We start from the raw sequence: 16,578 nt of genomic DNA on the forward strand, positions 1-16,578 counted from the left end.
GGCCTGTATCACTATGAACTTCTCTCTAAGAACTGCTCTTGCTGCATCCCACAGATTTTATATGGTGGTGTTCTCATAGTCATTTGTCTCAAGGTAGTTTTTTTATTTTCTATTTGATTTCATTGCTGACCCATTCATTTTTTAGTAGCATGTTACTTAGTCTCCATGTAATAGATTTTTTCTTTTCTTCTTCTATGGTTGATTTCTAGTTAATGAAATTGTGGTCAGAAAAGACGCCTGAAATAACTTGTATACTCTTAAATGTATTCAGGCTTGTTTTGTACCCTAGTATGTGGTCAATCTTAGACTATACTCCATGTGAACTTGAAAAGAATGTGCATTCTGGTTTTTTGCTTGTTTGTTTTTGGATATAATATCCTGGACAAAATCAACTGTCTGTTAGATTTTGGTCTCCCCAGTGGCTCAGCAGTAAAGATTGTACCTGCAATGCAGGAGACACCAGTTTGATCCCTGGATCAGGAAGATACTCTAGAAGAGGACAACCCACTCCAGTATTCTTGCCTGGAGAATCCCATGGACAGAGAAGCCTGGTGAGTACAGTCCATAGAGTTGCAAAGAGTCAGACACAACTAAAGTGACAGCACACATGCACACACAGCATGTTGAATTTTATCATTTAGGATCTCTGTTGCCTTACTGATTTTCTTCCTGAAACATCTATTCATTGGTGTGAGTGAGGTGTTAAAGTCTCCTACTATTGATGTATTGCCATAAATCTCTCCCTTTACGTCTATTAGTATTTATTTTATGTATTTGGGTGGTTCTGTATCAGGTGGATTGTATTGTATTGTTTGTATTGGATTGGATTGGATTGTTTGTATTTGATTGTATTGTATTGTTCCTTTTATTATATAGTATCTTCATTTTTATCTTTCTTTATGACCTTTAAAGTCTATTTTGTCAGATATGAGCATTGCTACAACCACTTCCTTGTCATTTCCATTTGCATGAAATATCTTTTTCCATATCTTCACTTTCAATCTATGTGTGTCCTCTGCCCTAAAGTAGGTCTCTCATATGCAACGTATTCAGTTCAGTTCAGTTTAGTCACTCAGTCGTGTCCGACTCTTTGCGACCCCATGGACCGTAGCACGCCAGGCCTCCCTGTCCATCACCAACTCCCAGAGTACACCCAAATTCATGTCCATTGAGTTGGTGATGCCATCCAACCATCTCATCCTCTGTCGTCCCCTTCTCCTCCTGCCCTCAATCTTTCCCAGCATCAGGGTCTTTTTAAATGAGTCGGCTCCTTGCATCAGGTGGCCAAATATTGGAGTTTTAGCTTCAACATCAGTCCTTCCAATGAACACCCAGGACTGATCTCCTTTAGGATGGGCTGGTTGGATCTTTCCTTTTCTCCTTTGCTTTTTGCTTCTCTTCTTTTCACAGCTATTTGTAAGGCCTCCTCAGACAGCCATTTTGCCTTTTTGCATTTCTTTTTCTTGGGGATGGTCTTGATTTCTGTCTCCTGTACAATGTCATGAACCTCCGTCCATAGTTCATCAGGCACTCTGTCTTATCAGATCTAGTCCCTTAGATCTATTTCCCACTTCCACTGTATAATCATAAGGGATTTGATTTAGGTCATACTTGAATGGCCTAGTGGTTTTCCCCACTTCTTCAATGCAACGTAGTGTAGGCTCTTATTTTTTTATTCAATCTACCACTGATGCCTTAAGATTGGAGAAGTAGTCTCTTGACATTTGAGGTAATTATTGATATATATGTATTTATTGCCACTTTAAACTTTTTTTTCTGGTGACTTTGTATTTCTTCTTTGTTCTTTTTCTTTTAGTTTTTCCTTTTGTGGCTTGATTTCTTTTGTATTATTCTTGTGCTCTCTTCTTTTTGGTTTTTGTGAATCTATTGTATGTTTTTGATTTGTGGTTACCCTGCTTTTCAGTATGTTAACCCCTTCCTACATCTACTTGCTTTAGTGAAAGTGACATCACTGTCATGTCCGACTCTTTGTGATCCCACGGACTGTAGCCTACCAGGCTCCTCCATCCATGGGATTTTCCAGGCAAGAGTACTGGCGTGGGTTGCTATTTCCTTCTCCAGGGGATCTTCCTGTCCCAGGGATTGAACCCAGGTCTCCTGCATTGCAGACAGACGCTTTACCGTCTGAGCCACCAGGGAAGCCCACTTGCTTTAGACTGGTAGTCAAACAGGTTCAAATACATTCTAAAAAAAATATCATTTTCTTACTTTCCTCCCCCACATTTTATGACTTTGATGTTCTATTTTACATCTTCATTTATCCTTTTGCTGTTCATTGTGGTTATCACTTCCATAGAAAAAAATTTATTTCATTTTTAAAAATCTGTGTATTGCTCTCTTCCTCAGCTATGCATACAGAAGTGGCAGCCATCTCCTACTTGGCATCATGACTGCCCCCAGGCCCCTTGTGAAGTTCAAGATCTTCAAAAAGAGGCCAAGAAGTTCATCCAACACCAGTCAAATCAATATGTCAAAATTAAGTGGAACTGGCAGAAACCCAGAAACACTGACAACGGGGTGTATGGGAGATTCAAGGGCCACATCTTGATGCCTAATACTGGATATAGGAGCAACAAGAAATCAGAGCACATGTTGCCCAGGAGACTCTGGAAGCTCCTGGACACAACATCGAAGAGTTTGAAGTGCTGCTGATATGCAACAAATCTTACTATGCTGAGATTGCTCACATCTCCTCCAAGAACTGAAAAGACTGAAAAGCCATTGTGGAAAGAGCAGTCCAGCTGGTTATTAGAGTCAGCAATCCCAACATCAGGCTATGCAGCAAATAAAATGAAGAGACAGCTCATGTACACATTGTGTTTGTGTTAATAAAACCATGAAACTCATCAAAAAAAATGTGTTACTGACTCATTTAATTTATTTCCACCTGTGATTGGCTCTTTCCTATAGATTCTTGCTTCTTTTCTATTTAAAGACAATCTTTCAATATTTCCTTCAGAACAGGTTTGGTATTGCTCTATTGTTTTACCTTTTACTTGTCTGAGAAACTCTTGATCTCTCCTTCTATTTTAAATGATAATCTTGGTGGGTAGAATATCCTAGATTGCAAATTTTTCCTTTCAGGACTTTCAATATATTTTGCTACTCCTTTCTGGCCTGCAACATTTCTGTAGAGAAATCAGCTAATAGCTTTATGGAGGTTCCCTTGTAAATCACTCAAGAGTTGGACATGACTTAGCGACTAAACCACCACTTTTCTCTTACTGCCTTTAGAACCCTCTCTTTATTTTTAACTTTTGCCATTTTAATCATGTTTTGGTCTGTTTGAATTCATCTTGTTTGGTACCCTCTGTGCTTCCTGTACCTGGATATCTGTTTCTTTCTTTAGATTTGGGAAGTTTTCAGCCATAACTTTTTAAAATTTTCATTCCCCTTTTTCTTCTGCTTCTGGGACCCCTATTATGTGTAGGTTGGCACACTTTATCACTGACTCAATGGACAAGAATCTGAGCAAACTCTGGGAGATAGTCAAGAACAGGGAAGCCTGGCGTGCTGCAGTCTATAGGGTAACAAAGAGTCGGCCATAACTTAGTGACTGAACAACAAAATAATATAAAGGTCTTTTTATATTGCTTTCATTTTTTTAAAATTTTTCTTTCTGTCTGCTCTTCTGACTGGGTGAAAGTATTTAAGTCGCTCAGTCACATGTGACTCTTTGTGACCTCATGGACTATACAGTTCATGGAATTCTCCAGGCCAGAATACTGGAGTAGGTAGCCTTTCCCTTCTTCCCAACTCATGAATTGAACCCAGGTCTCCTGCATTGCAGGTGGATTCTTTACCAGCAGAGCCACGAGGGAAGCCCAAGAATACTGGAGTGGGTAGCATATCCCTTCTCCAGCGGATATTCCCAACCCAGGAATCAAACTGGGAAATTTCTGACTGGGAGATTTCCATTATTTTAACTTGCAGATCACTTATTCATTCTTCTACATTATCAATCTGCTACATGTTGCCTTACATTCAGTTTTTATCTCCGCAAATGAATTTTCTAATTTTTCTTGGTTCCTCTTTATAGTTTCTAGTTCTTTTTTTACAGTAATCTGCATGACTGAGTGACTTCACTTTCACTTTTCACTTTCATGCATTGGAGAAGGAAAATGGCAACTCACTCCAGTATTCTTGCCTGGAGAATCCCAGGGATGGGGGAGCCTGGTGGGCTGCTGTCTCTGGGGTCGCACAGAGTCGGACACGACTGAAGTGACCTAGCAGCAGCAGCAGCAGCAGAATTTCTAATGAAAGCCCTGTTTAATTCATCCAGCATTTTCATTATTTCCTTTTTTAACTTGGTGTCTATTAAGCTGAAGAAGTCTGTTTCATTGTTCTTTCAGGGAAATTCTCTTGATCTTTCAAACAAAGATTAAAAGTGGGAGTGGTTCCTCTGATTCTTCATTTTACTTATATTTCTCTTATTCTATGAGTTTAGGAGAAACAATTATCTACTGTGGTCTTGAAGGGCTATTTTTATGTAAAAGTATCTCTACGTAGCTTGTGTCTGTTTAATATTTTTGGTACAAGGGCTGTTTTATAGTATGGATGCCTGCAGCATCTTTCCTCAGTGTGTGCTGGCCATTATTGCATTGATAGAAGGTATGACTGATGATGTGGTGACCGTAGCCTGCACTGGATGCTGAATGGGGCCTCTTCTTTGCTCTGTGGTTGTCACAGCGCTGTTAGAGTCAGGGTCTGCTCCCTAGTTGTTAGAAGCCCCCAGATCCATTTCCAAGCTTCACTGTGTGGTAGGCAGGACTGGAGTGCTCCCACTGCAAGAGGAGCAACTGAGCATTCTTCCATTGGAGCTGTTCACCAGGAGCACACTCTGTGGTATCGCCTGTCACCCATTGTGGGGGCTCACAAAGTACACTATTGTGTACACTACCCTGGGCCCCACCTCCACTGTGGGAATACAGACAATCAGCCCTGTGTCCCTCACACACTGTGTTCACAAAGCCACTAATGCAGATCCACAGGCGCCAATCCACTGAAGTCAAGCACCAGGACCACAGCAGTTGCACAACTGGGAGATACGGAAGCAGCCCAGACCCCAGCCCCACCTTCATGTGCATGCACACACAAAGCTGCTAAGGCCAGACCTATTCCATCCACAGGAGCACCCACTATCCACTTGCATGTCCCAGAGGCACTGAGTTACAAAGCTAGCAACAGTGTTGTAGATCATATAGCCATTGGAGAGAGGGCTCTGCTTTCAACTCTGCCTCTGAGTGTGGGCATCCTTGCATACCCCCAGAGTTCACACAGGCAGCTCTGAGAAAGAAGCACCTATGGCAGACCCCACTACCCCCTTCACTCCTGCATTAACAATGGGGTTTCAAGGGTAGCACAGGCCAGCCATGAGACTGTCAAAAGTGAGGCTGCTATGACGGGCCCTGTCCTTCCTTTCGTGCACCTCTTAACAATGGCATTTCACTTCTATGGCAGGCTGGGCTTCTTCCACGTACACCTCTGCTTTTGGCCCACAAGACTAACACCAGTTCTTTCCCCAAGTCTGTCCTCTGAAGCATGAGTTTCAGCACACAGCCTCTGCACACACCAGCAGGTGCATATCTCTGGCTGGGGACTGCAGCAAGGTGGTACAGGCCCTCTATGCTGGTGTCTCTCTTTTCTGCCTGCTACAAACTGACTGCTGTGTTCTCCTCCAAGCCTCTGAAGCTCCCATTCTGTCCTGGGTGATCTCACCACCAGTGTGACGACTTCCTAGGGCATGGAAACCTTTCCTCTTTTGCAGCCCTCTCCCAGGGGCACAGATCCTGTCCTGCTTCCTTCCTTCTTTTTCTTTTATCCTACCCAGTTACATGGAGATCTTACCTGCACTTCTAGGTATCTGAGATTTTCCATTCAATAGTGTTCAATAGTTATTCTGTGATAACTGTTCCACATGTAGATGTATTTCTTATGTATCTGTGGGAAAAGGTGAGCTCCATGTCCTTCTATACCACCATCTTGATTAAAGCCTCTGTGATTATTTCCCAGAGGTGATAAGGGAAAGAGAAATGATTGTTGGGCCAGACTAACAATAGTGATAGCTCAGGGAAAGGTGGGAATTGACTGTATAAGCATCTTGACCATCTCCTTCCTGGACTACACTGGTCTCACTCCCTCTGGTCTCTTCTCCCTCCAAACCATTTTGCAAGGAAAGCCAGATTATTTTCCACTACTTAATCCCTCATTTTTCCTACTCCAACAAAGCCCTTAATGGCAACCCATGGCCCTGAAAGTAAAGCCCAAACATCTAAGCTTATAATTCAGTACTTTTAATGAAATGATCACAAGCTAACTTTCAACCTTATTTTCTACTCCTCCCCAATTCAGACTCAACTACAATCAGCAAGATGGATACTGACCACTTCCCTATTTCCGAATTTCAATTTTTCATCATCATATTGTACTTTCATTTCATAATTCCCTATGTACTCCACCCTGGCTACCTATCCTTCCAGGAAATTCCTCTTTCTTCATGCTTTCTCTTTATGTTTAGGCCTCCCTGAGTTACACAGCATTTAGTTTATCCTTTCAAGAATACTTGTTTACTCACAAACTGGGTAATGGACTCCTGAAAGACAAGAACAATGTAAAGGTATCTATTTCCCTTCAGGGACCTAAGACAGTGCAGTGGGTATGCTCATTCAATGTTAGATACAGATGGCAAGGGACAGTCTGTCATACTACTAAGGATATATTCAGTACCTTCACTTTTGAAAAACCATAGTTCCTTTTGATAAACATAAATATCTTAGGTATTGGGTATTCACATTCAAAAGAAAGAAGTTGGATTCCTACCTGACACCATAAACAAATAATAACTTAAAATGAATCACAGACATGTTTAGACATAAGGGTCAAAAAACTGTAAAAGTCTTACAAAAAAAAACATAAAAGTAAATCTTGGAGAACTTAGACAAGGCAATGTTTCTCTGATATGACACTGAAAGCACAATCAACAAAAGGAAAGATAGATAAATTAGATTTCATCAAACTTAAAGCCTTTTGTGCTTCAAAGAACACAATTAAGGAAATGAAATGATAATTCACATAATGGAAGAAAATATTTGCAAGTTATATATCTGATAAGAGCTTTATACCCAAGATATACAAAGAACTTTTACAATTCAAAAATAAGAAGAAAAACACATACATGTGGAGACTAAACAACATGCTGCTAAAAAAACCAATGAGCTAATGAGTCAAAGAGAAAAACAGAGAATACTTCAAAACAAATGAAAACGTAAACACAACTTTCCAAAATCTACAGGATGTAGTAAAGGAAGTTCTAAGAGGAAAGTTTACAGCAATAGAGGAATATGTCAAGAAACAAAAGATATCTCAAATAAACAACCTAACTTACCTAACCTTCCTTTAATTTCATATAAAGGAATTAGAAAAAGAAAAACAAATAAGGCCCAAAATCAGCAGAAGGAAGGGAAAAAAATCAGGGAAGAAATAAATACAATAAATCAATGAAATCAGTACTTTTTTTTAATAAATAAAATTGATAAACCTTTAGCCAGACAAATCAAGAAAAAAAGAGAGCCCAAATAAACAAAATAAGAAATGAAAGAGGAGAAATAACAACTGATATCACAGAGATATAAAAAAGTCATAAAAGAATACTATAAACAGTTACATGCCAACAAACTAAACAGCCTAGAAGAAATGGTCAAATTTCTAGAAACATAAATTTTCAAACACTAAATCAAAAAGAAACAATTTGAACAGATCAATCAGCAGTCGTGCAATTGAATTTGTAATTTTCAAAACTTCTAGAAAGCAAAAGACAGGACTGAATGACTTCACGAAAATTTTACCTAACATACAAAGAAGAGTTAACTCCTATACTCCCAAATTCATTCTATGAGGCCATCATTATCCTGATACCAAAACCAGCCAAAAATAACTTCAAAAAAAAGAAAATTACAAGTCAATATCTCTGATAGACTGTATCTCAGAAAGTCTTGTCAAATACTACATACAATTACTTACATGTGGAATCTAAAAATTTTTTGCAAAAAACAATGAAAGTAATAAAACTAATAGACTCACAGATATACAGAAAAAACTAGTGGTTACCAGTAGGAGGGGAAAGACAAGAGGGTAAAATAGGGGTAGAACAGTAAGAGATATAAACTACTACACATGAAATAAACAAGCAACAGGGATATACTGAACAACACAGGGAAGTATAGTCATTGCTGCTGCTGCTACTGCTGCTAAGTCACTTCAGTCGTGTTCAACTCTGTGTGACCCCATAGATGGCAGCCCACCAGGCTTCTCCGTCCCTGGGATTCTCCAGGCAAGAACACTGGAGTGGGTTGCCATTTCCTTCTCCAATGCATGAAAGTGAAAAGTGAAAGTGAAGTCACTCAGTTGTGTCCAACTCTTAATGACCCCATGGACTGCAGCCTACCAGGCTCCTCCATCCGTGGGATTTTCCAGGCAAAAGTACTGGAGTGGGGTGCCATTTACTTCTTTGTTAATAGAACTTTAAATTCTATTAACATATTGAATTACTATGTTGTATACCTAAAACTAATATATTATAAATCAAATATATAGTTCAATTTAAAAAACAAGGAGACAACTCAACTTAAAAATAGGCAAAAGATTCAAAAAGACATTTCTCCAAATAAAATATGCAAATGGCCAGTAAGCACATGAAAGAATGTTTAACATCATCAGTAACTAAGGAAATGCAAATGGGAACTACATTAAGATACTTCATACCCACTAGAAGAGCTAAAAAATATTTTTTAAGATAATAACAAATGTTGATAACAATGTGGAGAAAATTGGAATCCTCTTATATATTGCTTATGAAAATAGAAATTTGGAAACAGTTTGGTAATTCCTCCAAAGGTCAGAAATAGAGGTACCATGTGACCCAGCAATTCCCCCTCTAAATACAGACCCAGAGAAATGAAAACATGCGGCCACATAAAAATTTGTACACAGAAGTTCACAGCAGCATTATTTATAATAGTCAAATGAACAGAAACTCAAATGTCTATTAATGAACAGATAAATTTGAATCCACACAATAGACTATGATTTAACAATAAAAAGGAATACTGACATATATTACAACATGATGAAGCTTAAAAACATTATGCAAAGTGAAAGAAGCCAGACACAAAAGGTGACAGACTGTATGACTCTATGAAATGTTCAGAACAGGCAATCCACAGAGATAAAAAGTAGATCAGTGGTGCCAGGGACTTGTGGAACCAAGGAATGGGTAGTGACTACTAACGGGTATGGTGTTTCTTTGGGGGTAATAAAATGGAGAAATTATGTGGTAAAATTAGACAGTGGTGATGATTAAATAACTGAAAATACACCGAAAACCACTGAAATGGACATTTTTAAATGGTAAATTTCATGGTATGAGAATTCTATCTCAATAAAGCTGATAGCGTTAAAATCTTAGGTACATGTGCCACCAAGATTCTGACAGTGTACCTTCTCCAATGACAGTACAGTATTCCCACAACAGGCTTTTGAAAGTATAGACCTTCATCACTGAAAAAAAAATTTTTTTTTCAAATTCTGCCTGTCTCCTTGAAAGACATGCTTTCTGGTTGAAAATCATTAGTCAAAACCATAGCAAATTGCATAAAATTAAATGATTAGTGATGGTAATAAGATTAGAACTAGACATTATAGAAATAACTCAGTCATTATTTTTAGCTATTATTAATATTGGAACTGAATGAAACTGAGTTATGGATTAGAGTTTATAATAAGGTTAATGGCTACTTCATGAAGATTGTTGAAATCTGATTATCTCAGAAATAACAACACTGAATCTAATTTTTATGCAACTTTCAAATCATTTTTATCCAAAACTTACGTGGTGTAGCCATTTTCGTGAAGATAGGAGTCACAATGTCTTCCAATTGCTGTTTCTGCTCAAACAGCTCATTAATGGAAGCTTCCAAATGGGTTTCCAACCATTCATTTTTTACACGGCATGCACTGAGGAGGATATTCTAGAGACAGAAACAAGGAATTTACTTTCCACTTGTTTATTTAAAAATGAAACTCTATAGTATCTCTAAACCAGCACTCTGCAACAGAACTTTCTATGATGATGGAAATGATCACAGAAATATCTGCACAGTCTAATACAGTCACCATTAGATGCATATAGCCAGGGAGCATTAGAAAAGTGGCTGGTGTGACTGAGGAGTTGAATTTTTAATTTTAATTAATTCTAATTTATAGTCACATGAGGCTAGGGGGTACTGTATCCGATAGTGCAGTACTAACACTAGTGAAATGTGTGTATAATGAAACTCATTAATCTAGAGTCATGATGCCTTGGGCCAGTCTACATCCTCTCCCTATTTCTTTATTTTCAGTGAGCTCTGCATGGCAAATAGATGGGGAAACAATGGAAACAGTGACAGACTTTATTTTCTTGGGCTCCAAAATCACTGCAGATTGTGACTGCAGCCAAGAAATTAAAAGACACTTGCTCCTTGGAAGAAAAGCTATGACCAACCCAGAGAGCATATTCAAAAGCACAGACATTACTTTGCCAACAAAGGTCCATCTAGTCAAAGCTATGGGTTTTCCAGTAGTCATGTATGGATGTGAGTTGGACTATAAAGAAAGCTTGAGCGGAGAAGAATTGATACTTTTGAACTGTGGTGTTGGAGAAGACTCCTGAGAGTCCCTTGGACTGCAAGGAGATCCAACCAGTCCATCCTAAAGGAGATCAGTCCTGGGTGTTCATTGGAAGGACTGATGTCGAAGCTGAAGCTCCAATACTTTGGCTACCTGATGTGAAGAACTGACTCATTGGAAAAGACCCTGATGCTGGGAAAGATTGAATGCGGGAGGAAAAGGGGACAACAGAGGATGAGATGGTTGGATGGCATCACCAACTCAAAGGACATGAGTTTGAGTAAACTCCAGGAGTCGATGATAGACAGGGAAGCCTGGCGTGCTGCAGTCCTTGGGGTCGCAAAGGGTTGGACACTACTGAACAAAGAGTCGGACACGACTGAACTGAACTGAACTGTGGTAAGTGTTTGCAAAATTTGGGAAAAGTAAGTGGATGGTGTGCACTTCATGCAACTCAACAGACAATGCCAATATTTATTCCTTCTTGGGTGATTCACAGGAGAAGGAAGTGCAAGAAATGAGCAAAACCTCACTGAAAACCTCTCAATTTGCATTTCAAAACATCTCTTTGCACATGAGCAGCAAATTGCTGGTATCTGATTTAAGATGTTCATTATTCTATGATTTGTAATAATAAGGAGACATGAATAAATTTATTACACGTCCTGTCCATATTATTAAATAAGCAACATTATATGCAGAAGTATAAAGAATGAAGTGGATTTGTAAAGATGTCCATGATATATTCTTTAAAGGAAAAGAGAAAATTAAAGAATAATTTGTATAGTATGATCCTATTTTTATAAAAGCAAAATCTCTTATATTAATAAAACTATATATATGCATACATATATTTATATAAGTGAGGAAAAGTATACTGAGATTAGCACAAAAATGCTATTAGAATCACAGGGTAATAAGACTTGATAGGGTAAAAAGAAAATTATTAAGTCTACTTTAGATGTTTTGTTTTATTCTAACCATTAGTATAGGTACATAATATTTTCTAGCTCAAATAATCAAATATTTAGAAACTGAAATTAAAAAGGCTTTCACAGTAACTAGTTTGACAAAGCACTGTTTGTGCCAGAAAGATTGTTTTGCAAATCTTATAGATACAGTAGCTCTTCTAATAGAATTCTATCTATACTTTGTTTCATAAGAGATTTTGTAAAATGTTTTACAAACAAGTGAAATGTGTGTTTTATCATGTTCTCAGACTTGCTGATGTCTTACACTTTTAGCAGTAGCTAATTTTTTTTCATCAGAATTAAAAGTCACAGAAAATTCATACAATGTCCTGCCCAGAAATGCAAGAAATAATTTAAAACCCAAACACATTTCTAATACCTTTAGCATACCTTTTTTTTTAGTATACATCAAAAGAAATCAACTAGTTCACACGTAGTACTTAGTATATGACAAATGTGGCAAGCTGGCTTTACAATTAGCTATCTTTACACCTGTGTATTTTTCTATCATGTAAACTTTGATACATGAAAAAATAGGCAGTGTATACAAGTATATATGTAAACATATAGACCAAAATATATGATGTATATATAAGTTTTGAAGCAAACTAATGAAATGAATATCTAATCAACAGAAGAACAAGAATGCTGCCAGTACTATTAATGCTGCTTCTGTCAGCAGTTTAATAAGAAAGGGGAAAAAAAAGGAAGGAAGGGAAGGAGAACGGAGCAGTGAGGATCACCACCTACCTCTAGTGCTTAAGTGTAGCAGTTAAATACAAGGGGTAAAAATCTCAAAAGACTTCAGAACAAAATATAAGCACAATGTTGTACCTTGTCTTCCTTATAAAGCTTCCCTGGTCCCTTTTCTGTATCTGTAACAGTTGCAGAGACCTTTGCAATATATTTTTTCAGTGCCAGCCTTGCTTCTGAAAGAAAAGGACAGTAAAAATGCTTAATAATAAGGCAAAGACCAAGAAAATTCACTCCACAGTTTATAATGTAATTTTATAAATCCAGAGCTTTATAAAGACTGTATAGGAGATTTGTTACAGTTTTCCTTGGGGAAATTCAAGAAAGGTAACACTTAACTAACACAGTGATTCGGGGTACTTACTATATTAGTGCGTGTGCGTGTGTGTGTGTGTGTGTGTGTGTGTGTGCGCGTGCGCACATGCATGCATGCTCAGTCACTCTGTCATGTCTGACTCTTTGCAATCCCATAGACTATTGCCATCAGACTCCTCTGTCCATGGAATTTTCCAGGCAAGAATACTGGAATAGGTTGCCATTTCCTATTCCAGTAGAACTTCAATTGCGCTAAAAATTTTAAAGCGCAAATAAATACAAAATGTGACACCAAAGAAACTACAGTCTATCAAAATATCTACTCTGGGGGGAGGAGCCAAGATGGCGGAGGAGTAGGACGGGGAGAACACTTTCTCCCCCACAAATTCAGCAAAAGAGCATTTAAACGTCGAGTAAATTCCACAAAACAACTTCTGAATGCCGGCAGAGGACATCAGGCACCCAGAAAAGCAACCCAACTCTTCGAAAGGAGGTAGGAAAAAATATTAAAAACAAAAAAAAAGAGACAAAAGAGGGAGGGACGGAGTTCCGTCCCGGGAAGGGAATCTTAAAAAGAGAGAAGTTTCCAAACATCAGGAAACCTTCTCACTGCCGAATCTGTGCCGAGCTTTGGAAGCACAGAGGGCAACATAACAGGGAGAAAAAATAAATAAACAATTTAAAACTCGCAGATTGCGAGCCCTACAGTAACTCCCCCAGCAGAGAAGCTGCGCAGACGCCTGCATCCGCCATTAGCAAACCGGGGCTGGGCAGGGAGGCGCAGCGTGGGCTGCATCGCTGAGAGTAAGAATCTGGCCTGAATACCCTGAGCGCTATCTGAGCGAAATAATTTGGGCTAGCAAACCAGACTGTGGGATACCTACCACGCGAAAAGCCAGCCCTAACCTAAGACCGCCAGGCCCGCGCACGGAACAAAGGACTGAACAGAGATAGCCGGCTGCAGACCTTCCCCCTCCGGTGACAGGCAGCCAGAGCCGGAAGGGGGCAATCGCAGCCCCAGAGAGACATTATCTATAAAATTGTAAGCAGGCTTCTTTGCTAACTAAAACTTCTTGGGGGTCTGGACGGTCAACATCTGCCTGAGAAGGTGCGCCGGTTTTACATCCAGATAACCGAGTGGCGGGGAGGCGATAAGTCGCAGCATTGGCGCTCGCCTGGGAAGAGCAAATTGGCGCTCGGACCTGGGAAGAGCACAAAACGCAGGCCCAACTGAGTCTGCGCCTCTGAGGACTACCCGAGTGCCTGAACCTGAGCGGCTTGGACCTGGGAGGTGCATGCAGCCCAGGGCCAGCCTCGGATTGTTCCCGGCGGAACAACCTAGAGTCCGAGCAGTGTGGACAGGGAGGCTACACGCGCCGTGAGCGGGGGCAGACCCAGGGTGGCTGAGGCACTGCGAGCCCACGCCAGTGTTATTTGTTTGCAGCATCCCTCCCTCCCTCCCCACAGTGCGACTGAACAAGTAAGCCTAAAAAAAAAAAAAAAAAAGTGTCCTCCACCGTGCCCTTTGAGTCAGGGCGGAAACCAGATACTGAAGAGACTAGCAAACAGAAGAAGATATAACAGAGGGAAACGCCTTGGAAGCTACAGGCAATAGATCAAAACCCTGTGGTTACTACAGACTACATAGGAAGGGGCCTATAGATCTTGAGAAATATAAATCTGACCAAGGAACTAGCCAAAAATGAACTGAACCCACAACACCCACAAAAAAAACAAAACAAAACAAAAAAGTCCTAGATATATTTTTATTATTTTTACGATCATTCTTTCTTTTTTTTTTTAATTAAAAAAAAAAATTTTTTAAGTCCTCTATTGTTCCTTGAATTTTCACTTTTATAACCTATTACTTTGCAAAAAAAAAAAAAAGACCCTATTTTTTTCTTCTTCAGCAAACTTCATATATATATATTTTATAATTTTTTGACCTTGGTTTTTTTTTTTGTTTTGTTTTTGTTTTTTTCTTCTTTTCTTTAACATCATATTTTTGAAATTCCAAACTCTACTCTAGATTTTTAATTTTCGCTTTTTGGTATATGTTATCAATTTTGTACCTATAGTTTTTTTTTATATAATTTCTGTGACTTTTTTTTTTTTCTTCTTCTCTGTTTCTTTCTCTTCTTCTTTTATATAACATTGTATATCTGAAATTCCAAACTTTACTCTAGATTTTTAATTTATGCTTTTTGGTATTTGATATCAATTTTGTACCTGTATTTTCTTTATAATTTTTGTGACATTGTTCGTATTTGTTTGTTTCTTTTCTCTCTTTATTTTTCTTCTTCTTTTTTTTTTTTTTTTTAATGTATTTTTGAAATTCCAAACTCTACTCTAGATTTTTAATTTTTGCTTTCTGGTATTAGTTATCAATTTTGTACCTGTACTTTCTTTATAATTTTCGTGACCTTGTTTGTTTTTGTTTGTTCGTTTTTTCTCTCTTTCTTTTCCTTCTTCTTTTCTTTAACATCGTATTTTTGAAATTCCAAACTCTACTCTAGATTTTTAATTTTCGCTTTCTGGTATTAGTTATCAATTTTGTACCTGTACTTTCTTTATAATTTTCGCGACCTTGTTTGTTTTTGTTTGTTCGTTCTTTCTCTCTTTCTTTTCCTTCTTCTTTTCTTTAACGTCTTATTTTTGAAATTCCAAACTCTACTCTAGATTTTTAATTTTTGCTTTTATGTATTTGTTACCAATTTTGTACCTTTAAGGACCCAATCTTCAGGACCCATTTTTCACTAGGGAGTGAGATTACTGGCTTGACTGCTCTCTCTCCCTTTGGACCCTCCTTTTTCTCCACCAGGTCGCCTGTGTCTCCTCCCTAACCCCTCTCTACTCTACCCAACTCGGTGAATTTCTGTGTGTTCCAGACGGTGGAGAACACTTAGGGAACTGATTACTGGCTGGATCTGTCTCCCTCCTTTTCATTCCCCCCTTTTATCCTTCTGGCCACCTCTGTTACCTTCCTCCTTCTTCTCTTCTCTGTATAACCCCGTGAACATGTCTGAGTGGTCCAGTTGTGGAGTACACATAAGGAAGTGACTACTGGCTAGCCCACTCTCTCCACTATTGATTCACCTCATCTCATTTGGGTCACCTCTAACTCCCTCCTCCCTCTTCTCTTCTCCATGTAACCCTGTGAACCTCTCTGAGTGACCCTCACTGTAGAGAAACTTATCATCTTTAATGTAGATGTTTTATCAATGGTGTTGTATAGAAGGAGAAGTTTTGAAACTACTGTAAAAATAAGACCAATAATCGGAAGCAGGAGACTTAAGTCCAAACCCTGACTCCAGGGAACTCCTGACTCCAAGGAACATTCATTGACAGGAGCTCATCAAATGCCTCCATACCGACACTGAAACCAAGCACCACACAAGGGCCAATAAGTTCCAGGGCAAGACATACCAAGCAAATTCTCCAGCAACAAAGGAACACAGCCCTGAGCTTCAAGATACAGGCTGCCCAAAGTCACCCCAAAACTATAGACATCTCATAACTCATTACTGGACATTTCATTGCACTCCAGAGAGAAGAAATACAGCTCCACCCACCAGAACACCGACACAAGCTTCCCTAACCAGGAAACCTTGACAAGCCACCTGTACAAACCCACACACAGTGAGGAAACGCCACAATAAAGAGAACTCCACAAACTGCCAGAATACAGAAAGGACACCCCAAACTCAGCAATTTAAACAAGATGAAGAGACAGAGGAATACTCAGCAGATAAAGGAACAGGATAAACGCCCACCAAACCAAACAAAAGAGGAAGAGATAGGGAATCTACCTGATAAAGAATTCCGAATAATGATAGTGAAATTGATCCAAAAT

The 16,578-nt window shown here is 38.9% G+C and overlaps 1 protein-coding gene and 1 pseudogene across 2 annotated transcripts in view; one reads left to right on the forward strand and one right to left on the reverse strand.

Annotated features, from left to right (window-relative positions):
* The window catches only part of ANKRD45 (ankyrin repeat domain 45), a 60,503-nt gene that overhangs the window by 11,349 nt on the left and 32,576 nt on the right, over positions 1-16,578 (reverse strand). For both annotated transcript variants that reach the window (XM_061383261.1, XM_061383260.1), the window contains exons 4-5: positions 12,492-12,586; positions 9,908-10,046 (exon numbers count right to left, since the gene is read on the reverse strand). In XM_061383261.1, coding sequence (XP_061239245.1) covers positions 9,908-10,046; positions 12,492-12,586 — 234 coding nt within the window. The remainder of the gene's footprint in view (positions 1-9,907; positions 10,047-12,491; positions 12,587-16,578) is intronic.
* LOC133228257 (putative large ribosomal subunit protein eL32') lies at positions 2,408-2,861 on the forward strand (annotated as a pseudogene).

This window comes from Bos javanicus, chromosome 16 (genome assembly GCF_032452875.1).
Source record: "Bos javanicus breed banteng chromosome 16, ARS-OSU_banteng_1.0, whole genome shotgun sequence".
In the NCBI taxonomy this organism is placed as follows: domain Eukaryota; kingdom Metazoa; phylum Chordata; class Mammalia; order Artiodactyla; family Bovidae; genus Bos; species Bos javanicus.